Source organism: Callionymus lyra, chromosome 2 (genome assembly GCF_982586985.1).
Source record: "Callionymus lyra chromosome 2, fCalLyr1.hap1.1, whole genome shotgun sequence".
Classification (NCBI taxonomy): domain Eukaryota; kingdom Metazoa; phylum Chordata; class Actinopteri; order Syngnathiformes; family Callionymidae; genus Callionymus; species Callionymus lyra.
The window spans coordinates 30,366,539-30,390,717 of NC_141819.1; the positions used below are offsets into that span (position 1 = coordinate 30,366,539).

At 42.2% G+C, this 24,179-nt stretch overlaps 4 protein-coding genes across 4 annotated transcripts; all 4 read left to right on the forward strand.

Moving 5' to 3' along the window:
• The first annotated feature begins 645 nt into the window (after positions 1-645).
• On the forward strand, positions 646-2,322 carry coa7 (cytochrome c oxidase assembly factor 7). Its single transcript, XM_087784624.1, has 3 exons — positions 646-859; positions 929-1,069; positions 1,754-2,322. The coding sequence occupies exons 1-3, from the start codon at positions 754-756 to the stop codon at positions 2,197-2,199; spliced, it is 693 nt and encodes a 230-aa protein (XP_087640750.1). The 5' UTR covers positions 646-753; the 3' UTR covers positions 2,200-2,322.
• A 7,780-nt stretch (positions 2,323-10,102) lies between these two features.
• On the forward strand, positions 10,103-12,121 carry LOC148086482 (interferon-induced protein with tetratricopeptide repeats 5-like). Its single transcript, XM_087782928.1, has 2 exons — positions 10,103-10,207; positions 10,608-12,121. Exons 1-2 carry the CDS (start codon positions 10,203-10,205, stop codon positions 11,902-11,904), a joined length of 1,302 nt encoding a protein of 433 aa, XP_087639054.1. The 5' UTR covers positions 10,103-10,202; the 3' UTR covers positions 11,905-12,121.
• LOC148086483 (antiviral innate immune response effector IFIT1-like) lies at positions 12,049-14,750 on the forward strand. Its single transcript, XM_087782991.1, has 2 exons — positions 12,049-12,057; positions 13,034-14,750. Exons 1-2 carry the CDS (start codon positions 12,049-12,051, stop codon positions 14,354-14,356), a joined length of 1,332 nt encoding a protein of 443 aa, XP_087639117.1. The 3' UTR covers positions 14,357-14,750.
• Positions 14,751-21,893: 7,143 nt separating this feature from the next.
• On the forward strand, positions 21,894-23,894 carry LOC148086484 (interferon-induced protein with tetratricopeptide repeats 5-like). Its single transcript, XM_087782929.1, has 2 exons — positions 21,894-21,946; positions 22,395-23,894. The coding sequence occupies exons 1-2, from the start codon at positions 21,942-21,944 to the stop codon at positions 23,689-23,691; spliced, it is 1,302 nt and encodes a 433-aa protein (XP_087639055.1). The 5' UTR covers positions 21,894-21,941; the 3' UTR covers positions 23,692-23,894.
• The last annotated feature ends 285 nt before the right edge of the window (positions 23,895-24,179 follow it).

The window sequence follows — 24,179 nt, forward strand, 5'->3', positions numbered from 1 at the left end:
CACATATAAAACATTAATAGAATAAAAAAAAAGAACATTTATTTTAGTCTGATGATTTCAGGGCTTCACTGTTTTGTACCTTAAGTTGTCTTTTTCCTTCGGTGACACACATCAGCTATATCAGACGTTGGCAAAGTGGGCCCTTAAGTTTTGTTGTTGTTGTTGTTGTTTTTGCTTTTTTAGTGTGCCCATTATATTTATTATTTTAGTTCTTTCATGTTTACTTTATGGCCCCTTACAACAGTCACTGTATAAAATGTGGCCCCTGCAGAACCTTGAGCTATATAATATTGACTTTATATTTCCATTTATTTTTTGCAACACGGCATCGGTATTTTCCCTTAACAAATTAAAAAAACAGTGTGAAAGGAATACAGAAAGAATAGAAAATATAAATTAATATATAAAAGCTAAGATATGAGCACAGGACTGAACAACACACGTATTTTTGACATTCTCAAACACAGTATTTATCTAATACACGGAGACAAGAGAGAAAATAATAGTAATGAACGCAAGGAAAATTACGATTACATTTAATTTCAACAACATCAGAAGTTCCAGTGAGAAATATTGTGAATATAACACTACATTATAAATAGATATCCTATACACATTCCATACCAGTAGGTGGCGGTGAAGTATCATAACGTTGTTCGCCAACCGCCATAAAGCAAAGAAGAAGCATGAGAAGCAGCACCTCCTCGCTCGGTGTGGAACAAGGACACAAGGAGCTGGATTACATGATCCACAATGGCTGGGCTTATCAACTTCGAGGATGAAAAAGAAGTCAAACAGTTTTTGGATAATCTCGGTGTGGAGTACAGCTTCCAGTGCTACAGTGACAAAGACCCTCAAGGTATCATTTGGTCCCATCACTGCCACAGAACATGCATGTCCTTCATGACAGCTTCATTCATTGTCTCAGGGTGTCAGAGGTTGGCAGATTACCTGGACGGCGTGAAGAAACACCTGGACTCTGCTGCACAGGTGCTGAAGCACAACTGTGATGATAATAAACATGGAGAGAGCTGCTACAAACTGGGTTGTTATCATCTCACAGGCAAAGGTACAGTGTCAGATTATTAATCTCGTGATATTGGTGTTTATTATTAGAATCATTGTTACTTTTATTATCATGTAATTCATTTAGTTGTATATTGAACGGTTGGATTTGGTTTTTTTTACATAGTGAAATTTTGAGTTTGAGATTGTAATTCCAATAAATTAAAAGTGTGTATATATATATATATATATACCTCTCAATTGTTGCCTTTTAAATTCAATTTTAAAATGTTTGATGTAATAGTGCTACAAGAAGCTTCCAAAGGAGTACAGCGCTACTTCATCGAACTTTCAGCCAATCGTGTGACGCACAGGCGATCACGTGATGACGCAGAAGCACCAGGAAGTCGATTCATCATCTTGGCGGATTCCAAAGCAACTGTATTGTCCGATGGCACTTTAATAAGAACTTTTTTACTTGGATTTAAAAGTCTACGAAAGTAAAAATTTGAATTTAGATAATGTATTTTTGAATTATTGGAATAAACAAATTGTATGTGTAAATGTTTATGTTAAAATGTAAAATTGAAATGAACAAATTCAACCTTTAAATAAACAAATGATTGAATTAAATTATTCAAAAAAGCAGTTCAATGGCTAAAACTCATACCAGGTTTATTTTATAGATTTTCTTTTATAACATTGTTGCACACCGACTGTTTTAATGTGTTCCAAATGTCTCCACCAGGTGGCGTGTCCAAGTCTCTAGACATGGCTCACTCTCGTTTTCTGTTCGCCTGCAAATCCGGGGGAAAGCGGTCCATAGATGCTTGCCACAATATGGGCGTGCTAGCCTGTGACGGAAGTGCTTTGGGGGGGGAGCCGGACTACAAGGCCGCTCAGGACTACTACGAGAAGGCCTGTGCTGGTGGTTTCGCTCCATCTTGCTTCAACCTCAGTAACATGTTCATTCAGGGCAAATCCACCGACTCCAAACCAGACATGAAAGCAGCTCTGCAGTACGCTAACAGAGCGTGTGAGCTCGGACACATGTGGGGCTGCCACAATGCCAGTCGCATGTACAGACTTGGCGATGGCACAGAGAAGGATAATAAGAAAGCGGAAGAACTGAAGAAGAAAGCAGAGGAGCTGCAGGGTTTAATAAAAGAGAGGCAGCTGAAATTTGGAGAGTGAAACTGTGATTTTTGGTTCATGCCAAGTTGACTTTGTGTCTTCTGTATGGATGTTAATTGGTTTTTATTTGGCTTATTTTGACAACATGCAATTCTGCTGAATATAATAAATATATTCTGTAAATTTGTGAATAAATACCTAGTAAATTAAATGTTTGTCTTAAAAAATTAAATAATTATCTGTGAACTTTATTATATTAACTGCAGCATCACATGGACATTAGGGCTGTAAGAAAATATTGATTCACTATAAAATGTGGGGTTTTGTATTGATATTTTTATTAAAAATGCAAATATTCACTTGATTTCTCTTGTGGAAAAAGTATCCTCTAGAAGTTAACACAACCATGTGTTTTTCTGGATTTGGGAGAAGGAACTTGAACACATCCCTCGTGGGAATCCTGTAGTAAATGTTTCTGGGATTATGAAGTATGGGGTACTCAAAAAAGATCTGTCCGTTGACTGTAGGACCAGTAGCTTTAACGTCTTTGGAGCGAGCTAATGGAGATGGTAATATCCAACTGAGCCCCAGAGGCTGAACTTAGCCATTGTTTGATTTCCAGCAAATAATTGACTGAGTGAAAACACTTTATCCCTCTTTATTATCAGAAGCAATAACCAGAGTTTCTGTTTTGTCCACATTTAGCTGCAGGGTTGAGTCAGTACTTGGGTGACTTAGGTCAATCTGTCAAACTGAGCCTGAGAAACCTGGGTGTTGTATTTGATAAAGACATGTCTCTAGTACAACACTGCAGAAAACTGATCAGAAACTGTTTCCTTCAACTGAGAAAAGTCTCTAAACTTAGGAAAATGTTGACAGAATACGATCTGGAGCTTGTAATCCTTGCGTTTGTGTCTTCTCGTCTGGACTATTTGTTAAAGAATTGATGTTGCTTTTATAGTCTTATCACAATAAACAAGTAGTCATGCTTGCTGCGGCTCACAATGAGTTGGAAGGAATGCGCCCATTTAGAGTTTCGTTTCTCGAGAAATGACAGTTTGGGACTACTGATGGTTCCTCACACACGGTTCAGGGCGAGAGGAAAGAAATCCTTCCAGGCTGTTGCTCCGAACTTTTATTGAAAAACTCTTTATTTGTTGTTCATATGTTCTGCTGGCCATAATGAACTCGCATGAGGAGGAGGATTTGTTAGTTCAAAACTATGAAGTCAGAACAGGTGCATTAGTCCCTCATACGTGTAACATGAGATGTGTACTGGTACAGTTAAGTTGCAATGACGTAACTACATATTCATACTCGTAATCCAGAAGGTACACATGCGTAATTGAGACTTGTACTCGTAAAAGAACAAAAAACAAACTGACTATATTTTCTAAGTGTACGAGTACAAGTTACTAAACACGACCTCTTGAATCTGCACGTGTCACAGATTTTTTTCTGGTGGGTGCAATGGGTGCATATGTTTCACACACTCGTAGAATGTGATCTGTAGCCGTACTTCAAATGTGTATAAATGTAACTATATATTTGTACCCATAAAGCACAAGGCACATATGTGTAATTGAGGACTATTAGTCGTAAAATACTTAACATTACGACAATATTTTTTAAAGTTTACATATTTTTAAAAATAAATTCACAGCGAGAAAAAAGACGAACTGCGCCCGTGCACAGTTTTGCACCTCTTCGTAACTTTGATCAACCTCGCTGGCTCAGTCAGTAGAGTTCAGAGCTTAGCATTGAATAAATCCATGAGGTGTAGAAATCAAATTAGAACTTTTTTCTTACCTTAGTCCTCATGATGTTAAAAATCATCATGGCTGCCAACACACAAAATGAATGTGAGCAGTGCCGTGTCTCAAATCGCATACTAGCGTACTCAAAGTTAGTATTTTTAGTGCGTAAGTGCGTCTCAATTCTTAGTATGCGAAAGAAATTTAGTGCGCACTAAATTGCCGTACTAAAAGGCCCACAAAACTGAGTATGGTTCGATGGACACTATCTACCCTAAACGGCTCCATCTTAGTGACGTTGTAAACGGAAGTTACGTCATATATAAATGCATATATATTCATATACTTACAGGTGTATTTTCAGCAGTAGTAGAAGGATGACACGTCTTCGGTGCTGATACCAGCTTAAATATCTTGCGAATATTTCGATTCTCATATTTTTTCTTTATTTCTTTTTCCAAACTTGCAAAACGTGCTGCCAGCAGGTGTCGACGATAGCGTTCAAATAGATGGTTGAAACATCGTTAAATAGAAGTAGAAGAAGAAGCTGTTGCGTCATTTCCGGTTAGTGCGTAGCAGAAGTGTTTGATTTGAGACATACTATTTGTTGAGAATTTGCGTACTAGTTAGTATGTACACTATCCTGATGCAAACTAACTTCTAGTATACGAAGAGAAGTATTTGATTTGAGACACAGCACATGAGTTGCGTCTTACAATAATGGCAACAGTGCCCCCTTTGTTCACTTGGCCTCATCAAATTACTGAGCACAAACCGTGCAGGCGAGCATGAATGCCCGAGTGTCAGCGTCCATCGCTGGCCACCAAAAGTACCTCTTCAGGAGGGACAGGGTGCGGACCACGCCAGGGTGACAGGCAAAGCGCGATGTGTGAACCCACACCAGAACTTGGGAGCGAACCGCACTGGGGACGAAGAGACGGTTAGGAGGACCGTTACCCGAATCCGGTTCGGTGACTTGGGCCTCCCGGATGAGGGACTCGATCCCCCAGGTGACGGCAGCGATCCTGAGGCAGGAAGGAGAGAGGATAGTGTCAGGGGAAGCCGGTGCGTCCTCAGGGTTGAACTGACGAGAGAGGGCATCAGGCTTGACGTTACGGGAACCCGGACGGTAAGTGAGGGTGAAATTAAAACGCCCAAAAAACAGGGACAATCGGGCTTGGCGGGAATTAAGGCGCTTCGCTGCCTGGATGTAGGACAAGTTCTTGTGGTCGGTCCAAACCACGAACGGTTGTTCAGCCCCCTCAAGCCAGTGGCGCCATTCCTCCAACGCCAATTTCACAGCCAACAACTCTCTGTTACCCACATCATAGTTGCGCTCAGCAGGTGCCAGCCGCCGAGAGAAAAACACGCAGGGGTGAATCTTCTCGTCAGAGGCAGAGTGCTGGGACAGGACCGCCCCCACCCCCGTGTCAGACGCATCGACCTCCACGATGAATTGCTTGGAGGGATCAGGTTGGATGAGAATGGGGGCAGACGAGAAAAGTCTTTTTAGATCAGAGAAGACAGTCTCCGCCTCGGGTGACCAGGCAAATGGGAGGGCAGGAGAGGTGAGACGAGTGAGAGGGGCTGCAACCCTGCTGTAGTTCCGGATGAACCTCCGGTAGAAGTTTGCAAACCCCAGAAACTGCTGCAGTTTCTTGCGGGAATTGGGGATGGGCTAGTCTGTCACAGCACTGACCTTCTCGGGGCAGGTCCTCACTTGTCCGCTCGCTATGATGAACCCAAGGAAGGATACAGAGGTGACACTGAACTCGCACTTCTCGGCCTTTACATACAGTTTGTTCTCCAACAGCCGCTGAAGAACTTGTCGGACGTGCTGGCAGTGCTCCTCCTGGTTCAGAGAAAAAATAAGTATGTCGTCCAGATTGACAAAAACTGAGCGGTTGAGAAAGTCCCGGAGGATGTCATTTACGAGGTTCTGGAACACAGCAGGGGCATTAGAGAGACCGAAGGGCATGACCAGGTATTCAAAATGGCCGAGGGGGGTGTTAAAAGCAGCCTTCCACTCATCCCCTTCACGGATGCGCACCAGGTGGTAGGCATTACGTAGGTCCAATTTCGAGAAGACTGTAGCGCCCTGCAGTGGCTCGAATGCGGAACTGATGAGGGGCAGGGCAGACTTGTTCTTGATAGTAATGTTGTTGAGTCCTCTGAAGTCGATGGACATGGACAAAGAGACTTGTCCTTTTTGGAGACGAAAAAAGAAACCAGCACCAACAGGGGAGGAGGAGGGTCTTATGAGGCCAGCCGAAAGAGAATCTTTGACATACTTCTCCATGGCTTCCCTCTCAGGCCGGGACAAGTTATACAGGCGACTACTGGGCAAGGGGGCGCCGTGGAGGAGATCAATGGGACAGTCATAGGGGCGATGAGGGGGCAGGGTGAGCGCACGACACCTCCCCTAGGTCATGATAGGCTGGGGGAACCAAGGAGAGGTCGGGGGGTACCTGGGGCGAGGGAACACCTCCCTCTGCTGGAGGCAGGGCAGATTGAAGGCAGGTGGAATGACAGAAGGTGCTCCAACCCACCACCTTGCCAGACGACCAGTCGAAATGGGGGTTGTGCCGCTTGAGCCAGGGGTAACCCAGGACCAGAGGGGTAAGAGGAGACTGGATGACGTGAAACTGAAGTTTCTCATGGTGATTACCAGAAACAATTAATTCAAGGGGCTTGGTGCGATGAGTAATAAGGGCCAGGTGGCGGCCATCTAAGGCGTTAGCGTTTAGGGGCGAGGGTAATTGTTCGAAAATAATTCCAACCTGAGATGCGAACTTGGCGTCAATGAAGTTTTCGTCCACTCCCGAGTCCACCAGGGTGGATACCGGCAAGGGACGTCCGAAGAGTGGCATCCAGGAGAGAGCGTGAACCGAGAGGAACGGGGACGGAGGGGGGGTGGCTCAGCAGGGCCCCGAGTCTCACTGCTGGGCCTTGTCTTTTGGCAGTGACGAACAGGTGGAAATGAGATGTCCGGGTTGTGCACAGTACAAACACACCCGGTCTTTAAACGACAGGACTGCTCAGCTTCGGTGAGACGAGTGCGCCCCAGCTGCATGGGTTCCTCTTCGGGCACAGCACATCTCACGGGGGCAGAGAGGGTAGCTCTCGGGAAGTGTGGGGAATAGGACGTAGAGAGTGCTGGGGGTACGGAACTCCCTGTTTTCTCCCTACGCCGCTCGCGTAGGCGGTTATCCAGCCGGATGGCAACGGAGATCATTTCGTCCAGAGTCTCAGCCTCCTCCCTAGTAGCCAGCTCATCCTTGATGGACTCACTGAGACCGGAAAGAAAAAGCCCACGTAGTGCCTTATCGTTCCAGCCCGATCTTGCTGAATAGGTCCTGAACTCTACGGAGAACTCAGCTACACTGCGGGAGCCCTGACGTAAGGAAATAAGGCGTTTGGCGGTGTCCCCTCCCTCCACGGGGTGATCAAAAACCTTCCTCATTTCCGCAACAAAAAGATCAAAATTAGCCCTGACTGGAGAATCACTGTCCCATACTGCTGAGGCCCACGCTAAGACATTACCCTTAAGTGACCCCATAATGTAAGCTATCTTAGCCCTTTCAGTGCGGTAGGTGAGGGGTTGTTGACTGAAAACTAGGGAACACTGGATCAAAAAGGCCCTGCACGTACCCATGTCCCCAGCGTAGTGTTCGGGCGCAGGAATGAGAGGCTCTCGGGCTCGTGGCAGGTGTGTTGGGGAAGTGGGGGCAGGCGGAGGAGTCGTAGGCAGTGGGGGTTCCGGTGTGTGGGGAACCAATGCGTCCAGTTGTGCGGCCATCTGAGAGACTCGGGTAGCGATGTTTTTGAAGGCTTCCATAGCGTCCCGGAGGGCTTGGCTGTGCTCGGCAATCTGAGTGCCTTGAGCGGCGAGAGCTCCGTGGACTTTGGCCATGTCCGCTGGGTCCATCTTGGCCAGATCGTTCTGTTATGTTAAACGATGCTGAACCCAAGAGCAGACAGATGCGAAGTTCCAGGGAATACAAAAAGGGGTTTATTGAATAGGAGGGGAGCAGGTAGTGGATGAAGAAGCCGGAGGGAGAGCGAGGTGGGCGAGCTGGAGTGAGTGATCCGGGTTACTGCAGGTAGAGGAACAAAAGGTTAGATGTAGTCCAAAAAAACAACAAGAGACTAGAGTAAGAGAGCGAGGTAGCAAAATACACTGAGCCAGTCACGTATAGTTGCGTAGTACGATCTGGCGCCGACCGCAGGGAATCCAAGGGTTTATGAAGGGGGTTGATTGGGGATCAAGACCAGGTGAGCATGATTGATGATGAGGACCAGGTGTGAGGTGAGACGACAGGTGGAGTGGCAGACCAGGAGGAGGAAAACACAGCAGACTGCTGTGACCACAACATTGGTGTTGTATTTGACAAAGACATGTCTCTAGTTCAACACTGCAGAAAACTGACCAGAAACTGTTTCCTTCAACTGAGTAAAGTCTCTAAACTTAGTAAAATGATGTCACAACATGATCCGGAGATTATAATCCATGTGTTTGTGTCTTCTCGTCTGGACTATTTGTTAAATAATTTATGTTGATTTTATAGTCTTATCACAATAAACAAGTAATCATGCTTGCTGCGGTTCACAATGAGCTGGAAGGAATGTGCCCAGTTAGAGTTTCGTTTCTCGAGAAATGACAGTTTGAGACATAATAAAAGCTGCTAACTGAAGAACAAATCAAAGGATGGATGCAGATGTAGATTGGGAGGAAGTTGTTGAAAATCTGAAGCATTTTTAAAACCAAGCCTGCCTTTTATTCTATAACCGAAGAGGCTGCTGACACTAATGAACCGTCGACAATAATAAAGGTTAATTTACAAAGAGCTTCTATGCTGTTTCCATGTCCAAACAATTTCAAAATGTTCTACCACTAATAGCTTCTAAAAATAAAGTGTATTAAAAACAATGCAAACAATAATTGCACATTTCCGCTTTCCCATTCTCCACGTCATGACCTCAATACATTTAAAATAGATTTGTCAGCTACAAGACAACCTAAAAGTTGCTTTGTCTCTTATTCATGGCTTCAATAAATAGTCATAGATTCATACTCGATAAACAGCTGAATGACAAGAGAAACCAGGAATAAACCTTGATCAGAAACAATAGAGGAATTTATGTTTCAATTACAGTGAAGTTGAACTCTTCATTGGTTTCACTTTAATGTAAGTCATTTTATACCAAAAGAAACATACACACACATGAATGAGCACACATACACAGACACACCTACAAAATCACACACTCCTCCGCATAAACACTTCATTTTACTGAAACTAATGTAGAAGATTTTACACACACACGCACACGCACACGCACACACACACACACAGAGAAGCATACAGCCAAAGGTTTAGAAATCATAAAGAACAAGATGACGCAAACACGTCCAAGTCAAACACGGTCTGGTGCTAAGCTGTTACTTTCTTCAGGTGAATTGTGTGATTTTGTAGACCGAAGTTACAGTCCATTCTTGACTTGATGTGTTTGTTTCTCTCAGTGATGACTCTGTGCAAGAGTTTCTGGGCTTTAGTCCGGCGGAGCAGGTCTTTGGTCACAAAGTGATCGGGCCCACTTAGAGTCTTTTCAAAGGTTGGTAAATACAATTTTTAGTTGCATGTATTGGTTTACGGGACAACGCCTGCTCTGCTGTCTACTCCTCAGGTTCAGATTGGCACACCTGTAGTTCAACATCCCACCCGTGCACAATCAAGTCCCCGGTCCATCTCTGTGTTTGAGCTCTGTGGTTCGGTTTTTGTTTGGCGTTGTTGCTGGTGTTTGGCAAAGTCAGCTAAATTGATTCCTCGGTTTTTCTGTTCATTCTACTTTTGCACTTTCAACACGTGAGTGTCAACTTGCTGCACTATGCTACGCCCTGTTAAGTAAAGACAACTTTTGTTTTTATAACTTATTCGTTCATTCTCTACTGAAAAGATTTCATGACACAAAACAATGAACTCACTAAACACAAGAATAAATCAGTCGACACAATGACAAACAGCAAACCACAACATTACCTAATAGCACAAACCAAAGTACAAATATTGAAGAGTAAAGTTTTATGTATTCAGTATTAAGGGAGCAGAGTTAACTTGGGTGTGTCTGGAAAAGTCGCCACTTTCGGTTTTATTTCTGCGAAATGTCACCTGAAACAAAGGGAACCATAAGAACGTGCCCAAACTCGACTCTGATCTGTCTGTATATAAAGTCTCTGGTTGGTTACCTGTCACTGCTCGAAGACAACACAGACTAAGAGTGAAGACGAAAACTCAAGCATCCAAAAATATGAGGTGAGTTGATTTGAACTTATGGAATAACTCAATTTTTAAATATAATACCATAATTAAAAATCAATCAACCTTAAATAGAAAATCACACCTTTGTGAAGAATTCAAACAAACAATAGTAAAATGTTATTTCTATCACATACTGGCTTTTACACACACTTGATCTGATGCCATTTTAAACACACCCAAAAACACACAGGGGTAAATATACTGTATACTGTGAGCAGCACACACAGCTTTGAAACATAGACCAACATTTGCAACATTTCACCCACAGAGAGACAATCACCATATTTTGTTATATATTAAATAAAGAAATATATTTGATTGCACAGTTTCATGATAACAAATACACACGGACACACAACACTGTGGTACTAAAGTGTGGACTTGTCTCCAACAGTGAGAATCAGACAAACATGGAGGCCAGACTGAAGACCCTGCAGTGTCACTTCACATGGGAGGAACTCGTCCAGGAGATCAAACCATGGGTTGTCAGGGATTATCTGGAAGACATCGGCACAGATGAAGGGAACTGTTGGCTGCCTCACATCTACAACCTCCTGGGTTACCTTCATCACCGTCTGGGCTCAGATGAAAAGGCCTTGGGGTTTCTTAACCTGGCCACAGATGAGTTCAACGGCAGACACGACACTGAAGAGGGTCCTTGGATGATGGTGAACTACGGGAACCTGGCTTGGTTGCACCATCTCATCGGACACCAGCAAGAAAGTGAGCGATACCTATCAATGGTTGAAGATCTGAGGAGTCAACACCCAAATGTGAGCCAGGATGACCTGCACGCAGAGGTGACTGCTGAGAAGGCCTGGACACTGATGACATTGGTCGACGACCATCTGAAGAAGGTTGAAGAACTTTTTCTGGCTGCCATTGAGAGAGAACCAGAGCGGGAGGAGTGGAAGACCTCCCTCGCCTTAGCATTAGTCAGAGCTCTGAAGCATGAGCTTCCCCTGACAGATGACGTCAGGCAGAGATTAGAACGTGCCAGACAAGAGGATCCAGAGAACGTGTACATTGCAATCAAACACTTTCATTATGGACGAAAAGAAGGTATAGATGTTAGAGACAGAGCTCGAGAGATGGCTGAGCTGGTTCTAAGAAACCCTGTCAGTAGTTACAGTGGTCTGAAAGCAATTTTAAGAGTTTACAGAGAATTCCTCTCCATTGATGAGGCAGTTGAGCTGGCAGAAGAAGCCCTGAGAGAACATCCAGATGAACGCTTCCTGAAAAGGTGTGCTGCACTCTGCTACTATTGGAAGATCACCAACTACAATAGGAGCAACAATGTATCACCAGAAATAATGAACAGGGCCATAAGCCTTCACCAGGAAGTGATTGCTTTGTACCCTGACACTTGCCTGGTAAAAGAAAGTAATCTTGCGACAATACAAGGACGTAGAGATCCGGAGGTAGGAGAGGAAATGTACCAGGAACTTCTAGCAAGAGATCTTGATGATCATCACACACAAATGCTTTTCAACCATTATGCAAGATTTCTCTTCTTTATTCGTAAAGAATACACAAGATCAGTAGAATACAACATGAAAGCAGCTGCAATGAAACCACGATCATTCTTCCGTAACAACAGCATCCAGGCCTTGAAGAAGAGTGCAAATAATCAAAGAACCCAAAATAGCACTGAAATCAAAGATTTCCTGCAAATGCGTCTCACAGATTAGTCATGACTGTTGTGTCTTCAGTTCTCTTGAGGAAATAGTCAAGTTACACATTACAGTCAAATCACTATTGTGTGTTTGGTGGATATATTTACTCTTGGTGGTGGTTAACTAGTGGTTGAACTTATATGAGCATGTATCATCAACATGGTGGCAGTAATGATTTTATGGTAGTTACTAATTTACAGATGCACGACTGGGCTGATCCAAAGAATAAAACTCTTCAACAAACTTTCGAATGATTTGCATCTTCGTGTGTGTTTTTGTTACATTTCCATGATGAGTAATGGTTACACTTTTGGCACATGTCTATTTATCTAAAGAAACAACCTGTTTTCCAGTCTAAGAAGGAATATGATGTAGGTTTAATATGCTGAAATAACATTTTCTGAAAATAACTATAACTTCTCATTTTAAAGATTAAAGTAATATTTGTCACTATAACCATTGTTTCTTTATTATGTTTTATCATATCTAACACCAGTTGAACCTGAACAAACACTGACAAATAAGACATTTGCCAGTGTTTTGCTGTAACTAATGTTTCTGCGAAATGTCACCTGAAACAAAGGGAACCATAAGAATGTGCCCAAACTCGACTCTGATCTGTCTGTATATAAAGTCTCTGGTTGGTTACCTGTCACTGCTTAAAGACAACACAGACTAAGAGTGAAGACGAAATCTCAAGCATCCAAAAATATGAGGTGAGTTGATTTGAACTTATGGAATAACTCAATTTTTAAATATAATACATTAATTAAAAATCAATCAACCTTAAATAGAAAATCACACCTATGTGAAGAATTCAAACAAACAATAGTAAAATGTTATTTCTATCACACACTGGCTATTACACACACAACCAAGGACTCTTCAATAAACCAATGTACACACACACTAGAACACACTTGATCTGATGCCATTTTAAACACACCCACAAACACACAGGCGTAAATATACTGTATACTGTGAGCAGCACACACAGCTTTGAAACATAGACCAACATTTGCAACATTTCACCCACAGAGAGACAATCACCATATTTCTTTATATATTAAATAAAAAAACAAAGTTGATTGCACAGTTTCATGATTGCAAATACACACAGACACACAACACTGTTGTACTAAAGTGTGGACTTGTCTCCAACAGTGAGAGTCAGACAAACATGGAGGCCAGACTGAAGACCCTGCAGGGTCACTTCACATGGAAGGAACTCGCCCAGGAGATCAAACCATGGGTTGTCAGGGATTATCTGGAAGACATCGGCACAGATGAAGGGAACTGTTGGCTGCCTCACATCTACAACCTCCTGGGTTACCTTCATCACCGTCTGGGCTCAAATGAAGAGGCCTTGAGGTTTCTTAACCTGGCCACAGAGGAGTTCAACCGCAGACACGACACTGAAGAGGGTCCTTGGATGATGGTGAACTACAGGAACCTGGCTTGGTTGCACCATCTCATGGGACACCAGTCAGAAAGTGAGCGATACCTATCAAAGGTTGAAGATCTGAGGAGTCAACACCCAAATGTGAGCCAGGATGACCTGCACGCAGAGGTGACTGCTGAGAAGGCCTGGACACTGATGACATTGGTCGACGACCATCTGAAGAAGGTTGAAGAACTTTTTCTGGCTGCCATTGAGAGAGAACCAGAGCGGGTGGAGTGGAAGACCTCCCTCGCCTTAGCATTAGTCAGAGCTCAGCAGCATGATCTTCCCCTGACATATGACGTCAGGCAGAGATTAGAACGTGCCAGACAAGAGGATCCAGAGAACATGTACATTGCAATCAAACACCTTCATCATGGACGAAAAGAAGGTATAGATGTTAGAGACAAAGCTCGAGAGATGGCTGAGCTGGTTCTAAGAAACCCTGTCAGTAGTTACAGTGGTCTGAAAGCAATTTTAAGTGTTTACATAAAATTCCTCTCCATTGATGAGGAAGTTGAGCTGGCAGAAGAAGCCCTGAGAGAACATCCAGATGAACGCTTCCTGAAAAGGTGTGCAGCACTCTGCTACTATTGGAAGATCACCTACTACAATAGGAGCAACAATGTATCTGTATCACCAGCAATAATGAACAGGGCCATAAACCTTCACAAGGAAGTGATTGCTTTGTACCCTGACAATTGCCTGGTAAAGGAAATTAATCTTGCGACCATACAAGGACGTAGAGACCCGGAGGTAGGAGAGGAAATGTACCAGGAACTTCTAGCAAGAGATCTTGATGATCTAAACAAACAAATGCTTTTCAACTTTTTTGCAAGATATCTCTTCTTTAATCGTAGAGATCACAGAAGATCAGTGGAATACAACATGAAAGCAGCTGAAATGAAACTACGATCATTCTTCCGTAACAACAGCATCGAGTTCTTGAAGAAGAGTGCTAATAATCCAAGAACCCAAAATAGCACTGAAATTAAAGATTTCCTGCAAATGCATCTCACAGATTAGTCCTGACTGTTGTGTCTTCAGTTCTCTTGAGGAAATAGTCAAGTCACACGTTCCTCAGAGACGTCCATGTCCCGACTCTCACCCACATTTGATTCACTTTAACTTTCATAAAGAGCCAACAAATCAAGATTTTTCATACATGATAAGTGTGTGTGTTTTACCAGAATGAAAGCCAAGTGTATTCCTATTATTGAACAAATGTATGACTGTACGATGAAAATGATGTCTTATCTTGTCTCTTGTATATTTTGTTTTAATTTACACAATCTTACACCGAGATTTCAACACACACAAGCACGTTCACACAGCTTCTCATGAACTTTACTCTCTGGGTTTCATTTCATGTACAATAATCAGTCAAGACAAGAAATAAAGGAGTTTATGTTTGACTTCTCATGAAGCTTCATTTGTTTTATTTCAAAAAGACATTAAATGTATGAAATGTGCAGTTTAGGAGAAAGTGTTGTGGTTTTTAAGAAAGGTTTTAGGAATTCATAAGTTTTCTGTTGAATCGTTTGAACATTTTATGATTCACTAAACACAACAACAAATTAAAATGCTAAACAAACAAAATAACATGGTGATTAACTACCAAATACAGCAAAGTAATAAATAATTCTACTCTAAAAACTAAACACACATAAAAATACATTCACAAGGATTCTGAGCAGTTTCAGTTCAGTGAAATAGAAACTAACACAGAGTCAGACCCGGCTGCAGAAAAACATTTAAGGGGGGGCATTACATTTTTTCAGGGGGGCAAACTTTTCAACCTAAAAACATATTGGCTTCAGGCTGCACAATGGCTCTGGGACGACTCGCACAGTACAGATAAATAATTCTCCCATTACTAAAAAGTGATGGTTGATCCCAAAATCTAAAAAAAAAACTAAAAACCAACAACAAAGTTTAGTGCTGTGCCCATTTATTAATCTAAAGCACCACAGCTTCACTTCTACTAAAAACATAAACACTGAAGTCAACCTGAACACTGGATTGAACCATCAAATAAGTTTTCATCTTATTGAACAAAATCATGTGAGGTGTGATGTGTGATCTGTTTGACTACTTGATGAAGTCTAGATGCTGAAAAATATATTTTTTTAAAGGGAACCAAATGACCAACATGAAAATATAGGCTATTTAGTCATTCTACAGGAGCCTTGTTTTTAAAAGATAAAAACAATACTGAACTTTCACCGAGCCCAAGTCCAAGGCAGGTATCTTGGTGAGTTTAAGTACAGGCTTTAGCTGCAGCTACTCTCTCAGTTTAAATGTTCACTCCAGTGTTCAGGTTGACTTCAGTGCTTGTGTTTTCAGTAGACATGGATGGCGCTGCTTCCTGCTCGCTCTCGTTCTTACTTTTTTCTCGTCAGGGTATTACGGATGTTCATACTGAAAACCAAAACTGTTACTGACTCTATAAGAAACTGTAACCATTAATGATAACAATAACTGTAGTGGAACCTAATTACCACTTGGGTGTGCTGCTCTCTTGACATTGATGGATGTGTGTTGAGAGAGCGGAGAAGATAATAAACTAAACACATTTTGAATCCCGGATTGCTGTAGCATTGTTGTGTGTTCTCTCATGGAAATAACTAAAGAGTTGAGCTACAACATTGTACATTTACATCACCTGTAATAGGCCAGCGCTCTGGCTTTGTTCGACAGAGCTGAGGGTTGACCACTCTTATGTAAGAAAAACTACCTTCCTGCCAGGGCGGCCACGGCTGACCCTGGGGGCGAGCACGGCCCCCTAATGCCCGCCAATGACGCCTGTTGGCTGCCTCACATCTACAACCTCCTGGTTTACCTTCATCACCGTCTGGGCTCAGATGAAGAGGCCTTGAGGTTTCTTAACCTGACCACAGAGGAGTTCAAGCGCAGACACGACACTGAAGAGGGTCCTTGGATGATGGTGAACTACGGGAACCTGGCTTGGTTGCACCATCTCATCGGACACCAGCCAGAAAGTGAGCGATACCTATCAAAGTTTGAAGATCTGAGGAGTCAACACCCAAATGTGAGCCAGGATGACCTGCACACAGAGGTGACTGCTGAGAAGGCCTGGACACTGATGAAATTGGTCGACGACCATCTGAAGAAGGTTGAAGAACTTTTTCTGGCTGCCATTGAGAAAGAACCAGAGCGGGTGGAGTGGAAGACCTCCCTCGCCTTAGCATTAGTCAGAGCTCTGAAGCATGAGCTCCCCCTGACAGATGACGTCAGGCAGAGATTAGAACGTGCCAGACAAGAGGATCCAGAGAACGTGTACATTGCAATCAAACACCTTCATCATGGACGAAAAGAAGGTATAGATGTTAGAGACAAAGCTCGAGAGATGACTGAGCAGGTTCTAAGAAACCCTGTCAGTAGTTACAGTGGTCTGAAAGCAATTTTAAGTGTTTACATAAAATTCCTCTCCATTGATGAGGCAGTTGAGCTGGCAGAAGAAGCCCAGATCAAGAAACATCCAGATGAACGCTTCCTGAAAAGGTGTGCTGCACTCTGCTACTATTGGAAGATCACCAACTACAATAGGAGCAACAATGTATCACCAGCAACAATGAACAGGGCCATAAGCCTTCACCAGGAAGTGATTGCTTTGTACCCTGACACTTGCCTGGTAAAAGAAAGTAATCTTGCGACAATACAAGGATGTAGAAATCTGAAGGTAGGAGATAGAATGTACCAGGAACTTCTAGCAAGAGATCTTGATGATCATCACACACAAATGCTTTTCAACCATTATGCAAGATTTCTCTTTAATCATAGAGATTACACAAGATCAGTGAAATACAACATGAAAGCAGCTGCAATGAAACCACGATCATTCTTCCGTAACAACAGCATCCAGGCCTTGAAGAAGAGTGCAAATAATCAAAGAACCCAAAATAGCACTGAAATCAAAGATTTCCTGCAAATGCGTCTCACAGATTAGTCATGACTGTTGTGTCTTCAGTTCTCTTGAGGAAATAGTCAAGTTACACATTACAGTCAAATCACTATTGTGTGTTTGGTGGATATATTTACTCTTGGTGGTGGTTAACTAGTGGTTGAACTTATATGAGCATGTATCATCAACATGGTGGCAGTAATGATTTTATGGTAGTTACTAATTTACAGATGCACGACTGGGCTGATCCAAAGAATAAAATTCTTCAACAAACTTTCAAATGATTTGTATCTTTGTGTGTGTTTTTGTTACATTTCCATGATGAGTAATGGTTACACTTTTGACACATGTCCATTTATCTGAAGAAACAACCTGTTTTCCAGGCCAAGAAGGAATATGATGTAGGTTTAATATGCTGAAATAAAATTTTCTCAAAATAACTATTGACTAATAACTGTTTTTAAAGATTAAAGTAATATTTGTCACCTAACCATTGTTTCTTTATTATGTTTTATCATAGCTAACACCAGTTGAACCACAAAAACAAACACTGACAAATAAGACATTTGCCAGTGTTTTGCTGTAACTAATGAGTTGCTTTACATGCTATTCATTGTAATTATTCTTCTTAAACATACAGTACTTTTACAGAACTTTATCTGCAACATTGTTCCCTGGTGTTTTTTGTAAATTACCAAGGAAAAATATGAAAGTCGGGGCTGATGCAGGTCGCTACAGTTATCTTTTCTTAGCCACTAGCATTGCTAACATTAGCAAAGCAGTGAAAAACAGTAAGTAAATGCTAAACAAACAAATTAACATGGTGATTAACTACCAAATACAGCAAAGTATTAATAATTCTATGTGAATGTCTGATGTCCTTCCTCATGATCAGTCTGGACGTTGTGGTATTGTGTGAGGACGGGGTGCAGGTATTGTTAGCCGTGAGCTAACTCTTTATGGGGGATTGTTGGGTTTATTTGTTTGTTATTGTCCTTACAAGTGAGTAGTCTTTCCGGTCCGGGTTTTGTTTATTTTTTGTTGAAGAAACAATAGAGGAATTTCTGTTTCAATTACAGTGAAGTTGAACTGTTGGTTTCACTTTACTGGAACTCATTTTATAGTTACACAACCAAAAGAACATACACACTGTTGTGACTTAAGCTTCCTCTGTTGCAAGGTGTCACTCCCTGATTACATTTGACGTAGTAGGACTCTTCGGAGAGAATGGTCGATGATGAATCAAAAACGCCTCACAAAGTCAGAATCAAGATTCAGCCTGATGAGGAGGAGAACCCAGCCAGCTCAATACAAGTTCCGAACTTGCTCCTTCAGCTGCTCACTGAGTTCTGATCTCATGCACATTTCAGGGTCCATTTATTGTAAAGTTCCACAAGTCACAGACATACGTCATCAGTTCCCCATTCTTCATGGTGTCCTTACATGGTGTCCTTACATGGTGCCCTTAAATGGTGTCAGACAGGGGCCGCAGCAGAAGTCCCTCTAATATGCTGATACACTGCTCATTAAACACAGTTCTTGTTATTGTGACTTGGCATACTGCTCAGCCCAACTACTCGTACCGTATATGGATATACTGCTTGGCTGCTCATACCGTGACTTGATATATTGCGTAGCTTTAACTATTCATGCGCAATACAATGCGTAATATAATGTTTGACATATTCCACAACACACATAAATGAACACACATACACTGACACGCCTACATACAGAAACACACACTTGCAAACAAGCAGTCAAGGACAAACACACATGAGAAACAAACAACACCGGACACTGGGATTCACAAACAGACATGCACACACAAATACACCACGCGCATACACACTAGCAAAAACACATACGAAATCCACCAAAAAACATACCCGCAAACACACAAAAACATGTTTACACAACAGCAGACAAAAAAGGGAGACAAAAACACACACACATGTAAGCAGACACACACTCCTCAAATCATGCCTGTCTTCTGTGAAGGTGACAGCAATGCATTGTTGAGATTTTTCATTGACAAAATTAAATTGATCAAAGAGAAAATCTCTCCCCCTTTGTTTGGAACCCCTACTGTCTCTGAGCCCCTCTCCTCCTCTTGGTCCTCCTTCACTGTTATATCTTTGGGTGATATTTCAGCTCTAGTGAACAAGATGAAACCCTCCTCTTGCTCAGATGACGTCCTTCCTTGTAGGCTTTTTATCAAAGTATTTGATGTAATTGGCCCCTGGGTTACCAATATGGTGAACCTCTCCCTTTCCACAGGGGTTTTTCCCAATGCATTTAAACATGCCATTGTGGAGCCTCTGCTCAAAAAACCAGGCTTAGACCCAACTGACCTCAGTAATTTCAGGCCTATTTCTAAGCTCCCTTTCTTGTCCAAGATCTTGGAGAAGGTGGTGTCTGAGCAGCTGTCTTTGTTCCTGGATCAGAACGACATCCATGAGAAGTTTCAGTCTGGCTTCCGTAAACATCACTCTACGGAGACAGCTTTATTGAAAGTGTCCAGTGACATCATGATGTCGGCTGACTTGGGTAAATCCACTGTTCTGGTTCTCTTTGACCTGTCCTCAGCCTTTGACACAGTTGATCACCAGATCCTGCTGAGAAGACTGAGGGATGAAGTGGGACTGTCTGGGTCTGTGTGAGAATGGTTCTCATCATACCTTTCTGGGCGCAGTTTTAGTGTCAATCAAATGAGGTCTGAATCGGCAGATCTGTTGTGTTGAGTCCCTCAAGGTTCTGTTCTGGGTCCTTTATTGTTTTTGCTGTACTTGATTCCCTGGGTAAAATTATTCAGAGATTTCCTGATGTTCTACATTTTTGCTGATGACATCCAGCTCTACTGCTCTTTTGATCCAACTGAGCCCCAGAGGCTGAACAGCTTTGTCAATTTTTTGCTAGAAATCAAACAATGGCTGAGTGAAAAGACTTTGCAGCTAAATGTGGACAAAACTAAAACTTCGGTGATCGCTCATGATGATAAGGTTCCAGGGTTGAGTCAGTACTTGGGTGACTTAGGTCAGTTTGTCAAACTGAGCCTGAGAAACCTGGGTGTTGTATTTGACAAAGACATGTCTCTAAGCTAAGTTTTAGCGAACTAGCTCTCGTGTTAACGCACCACAGAAAGTTACATTACACGCAATGAAACATTATTTCTGAGTCTTAAAGCAATAATTATATCTTACCTCAATAGACGAGTGACGCGCACCTGGTTCCGTCAAGTTACAGCACAAACGTGAGTACAAAATGCTATCGATCTTTGTCAACAAGTGTGACGTCATCATCCGGGGGTTTGGAGGAAGTGGCGTGTGCGGCAGTTTGAAAACTTTTTAGCTGACGCTAAATTTAAACTAAACTTAACTCGGCTTTATACAAGCACACATCTACAATTGTATTCCATGGCGCTTTTAAACAAACAAGCACAATATCTCATTTTAGTCCTGTGGTGTGACGTCACCTCTGCAGGATCGTGATTACTGTTGACAAACGTCACGTAGACGCTCATAATCGCAGCTAAATAAAAAGAAAACATATGTCCAATAACGAGTTAGGCGACGCCTCAAATGTAACCCGGGTCGTTTGAATCCGACGTCGGGGAGTGCTCTGTATATTACTGGGTGACCAGGGTAGGCGAAAACCGACGTTTTTGTCACCCTGTAACGTTACCTTAGGGACGCCAGGGGGACATTGCACGGCGTAGGACGGTATGACGCCTTGGGTGTGAGGACGTGTTGCTTCCTTGGTTTCACTTTACTGGAAGTCATTTTATAGTTGCACAACCGAAAGAACATCCACACACATGAATGAACACACATACACTGACACACCTACACAATCACACACCCCTCCGCATAAACACTTCATTTCACTGAAAATAATGTAGAAGATGTTACACACATACACGCACGCACACACACACGCACACAAACACACACACAGAAGCATACAGGCAAAAGTTTAGAAATCATAAAGAACAAGATGACGCAAACACGTCCAGGTCAAACACGGTCTGGTCCCAAGTTGTTACTTTCTTCAGGTGAATTGTGTGATTTTGTAGACCCAAGTTACAGTCCATTCTTGACTTAATGTGTTTGTTTCTCTCAGTGATGACTCTGTGGACCGATGTCCAGCACACATACTCGGGGATAGGGGAGCACAATCATTGGTCCTGTTAGAGTCAGCTAAATTGATTCCTCGGTTTCTCTGTTCATTCTACTTTTGCACTTTCAACACGTGTCAACTCGTTGCACTATGCTACGCACTGTTAAGTAAAGCCAACTTTTGTTTTTATAACTTATTCGTTCATTCTCTATTGAAAATAATTCATGACACAAAACAATGAACTCACTAAACACACGAATAAATCAGTCGACACAATGACAAACAGCAAACCACAACATTACTTAATAGCAAAACCAAAGTACAAATATTGAACAGTAAAGTTTTATGCATTTAGTATTAAGGGAGCATAGTTAACTTGGGTGTGTCTGGAAAAGTCGCCGCTTTCGGTTTTATTTCTGCGAAATGTCACCTGAAACAAAGGGAACCATAAGAACGTGCCCAAACTCGACTCTGATCTGTCTGTATATAAAGTGACTGGTTGGTTACCTGTCACTGCTCGAAGACAACAGACTAAGAGTGAAGACGAAAACTCAAGCATCCAAAAATATGAGGTGAGTTGATTTGAACTTATGGAATAACTCAATTTTTAAATATAATACATTAATTAAAAATCGATCAACCTTAAATAGAAAATCACACCTATGTGAAGAATTCAAACAAACAATAGTAAACTGTTATTTCTATCACATACCGGCTTTTACACACACAACCAAGGACTCTTCAATAAACCAATGTACACACACACTAGAACACACTTGCACTGATGCCATTTTAAACACACCCAAAAACACACAAGCGTAAATATACTGTATACTGTGAGCAGCACACACAGCTTTCAAACATAGACCAACATTTGCAACATTTCACCCACAGAGAGACAATCACCATATTTTTTTATATATTAAATAAAAATATATAGTTGATTGCACAGTTTCATGATAACAAATACACACGCACACACAACACTGTTGTACTAAAGTGTGGACTTGTCTCCAACAGTGAGAGTCAGACAAACATGGAGGCCAGACTGAAGACCCTGCAGTGTCACTTCACATGGAAGGAACTCGTCCAGGAGATCAAACCATGGGTTGTCAGGGATCATCTGGAGGACATCGGCACAGATGAAGGGAACTGTTGGCTGCCTCACATCTACAACCTCCTGGGTTACCTTCATCACCGTCTGGGCTCAGATGAAGAGGCCTTGAGGTTTCTTAACCTGGCCACAGAGGAGTTCAAGCGCAGACACGACACTGAAGAGGGTCCTTGGATGATGGTGAACTACGGGAACCTGGCTTGGTTGCACCATCTCATGGGACACCAGCCAGAAAGTGAGCGATACCTATCAAAGGTTGAAGATCTGAGGAGTCAACACCCAAATGTGAGCCAGGATGACCTGCACACAGAGGTGACTGCTGAGAAGGCCTGGACACTGATGACATTGGTCGACGACCATCTGAAGAAGGTTGAAGAACTTTTTCTGGCTGCCATTGAGAAAGAACCAGGGCGGGTGGAGTGGAAGACCTCCCTCGCCTTAGCATTAGTCAGAGCTCTGAAGCATGAGCTCCCCCTGACAGATGACGTCAGGCAGAGATTAGAACGTGCCAGACAAGAGGATCCAGAGAACGTGTACATTGCAATCAAACACCTTCATCATGGACGAAAAGAAGGTATAGATGTTAGAGACAAAGCTCGAGAGATGACTGAGCAGGTTCTAAGAAACCCTGTCAGTAGTTACAGTGGTCTGAAAGCAATTTTAAGTGTTTACATAAAATTCCTCTCCATTGATGAGGCAGTTGAGCTGGCAGAAGAAGCCCAGATCAAGAAACATCCAGATGAACGCTTCCTGAAAAGGTGTGCTGCACTCTGCTACTATTGGAAGATCACCAACTACAATAGGAGCAACAATGTATCACCAGCAACAATGAACAGGGCCATAAGCCTTCACCAGGAAGTGATTGCTTTGTACCCTGACACTTGCCTGGTAAAAGAAAGTAATCTTGCGACAATACAAGGATGTAGAAATCTGAAGGTAGGAGATAGAATGTACCAGGAACTTCTAGCAAGAGATCTTGATGATCATCACACACAAATGCTTTTCAACCATTATGCAAGATTTCTCTTTAATCATAGAGATTACACAAGATCAGTGAAATACAACATGAAAGCAGCTGCAATGAAACCACGATCATTCTTCCGTAACAACAGCATCCAGGCCTTGAAGAAGAGTGCAAATAATCAAAGAACCCAAAATAGCACTGAAATCAAAGATTTCCTGCAAATGCGTCTCACAGATTAGTCATGACTGTTGTGTCTTCAGTTCTCTTGAGGAAATAGTCAAGTTACACATTACAGTCAAATCACTATTGTGTGTTTGGTGGATATATTTACTCTTGGTGGTGGTTAACTAGTGGTTGAACTTATATGAGCATGTATCATCAACATGGTGGCAGTAATGATTTTATGGTAGTTACTAATTTACAGATGCACGACTGGGCTGATCCAAAGAATAAAATTCTTCAACAAACTTTCAAATGATTTGTATCTTTGTGTGTGTTTTTGTTACATTTCCATGATGAGTAATGGTTACACTTTTGACACATGTCCATTTATCTGAAGAAACAACCTGTTTTCCAGGCCAAGAAGGAATATGATGTAGGTTTAATATGCTGAAATAAAATTTTCTCAAAATAACTATTGACTAATAACTGTTTTTAAAGATTAAAGTAATATTTGTCACCTAACCATTGTTTCTTTATTATGTTTTATCATAGCTAACACCAGTTG

Coding starts and splice junctions, on each gene's coding strand:
- coa7 (XM_087784624.1), top strand. CDS start 754: ATGGCTGGGCTTATCAACTTCGAGGATGAAAAAGAAGTCAAACAGTTT. Junction 860..928: donor CAGTGACAAAGACCCTCAAG/GTATCATTTGGT, acceptor TCATTGTCTCAG/GGTGTCAGAGGTTGGCAGAT. Junction 1,070..1,753: donor TTATCATCTCACAGGCAAAG/GTACAGTGTCAG, acceptor TGTCTCCACCAG/GTGGCGTGTCCAAGTCTCTA.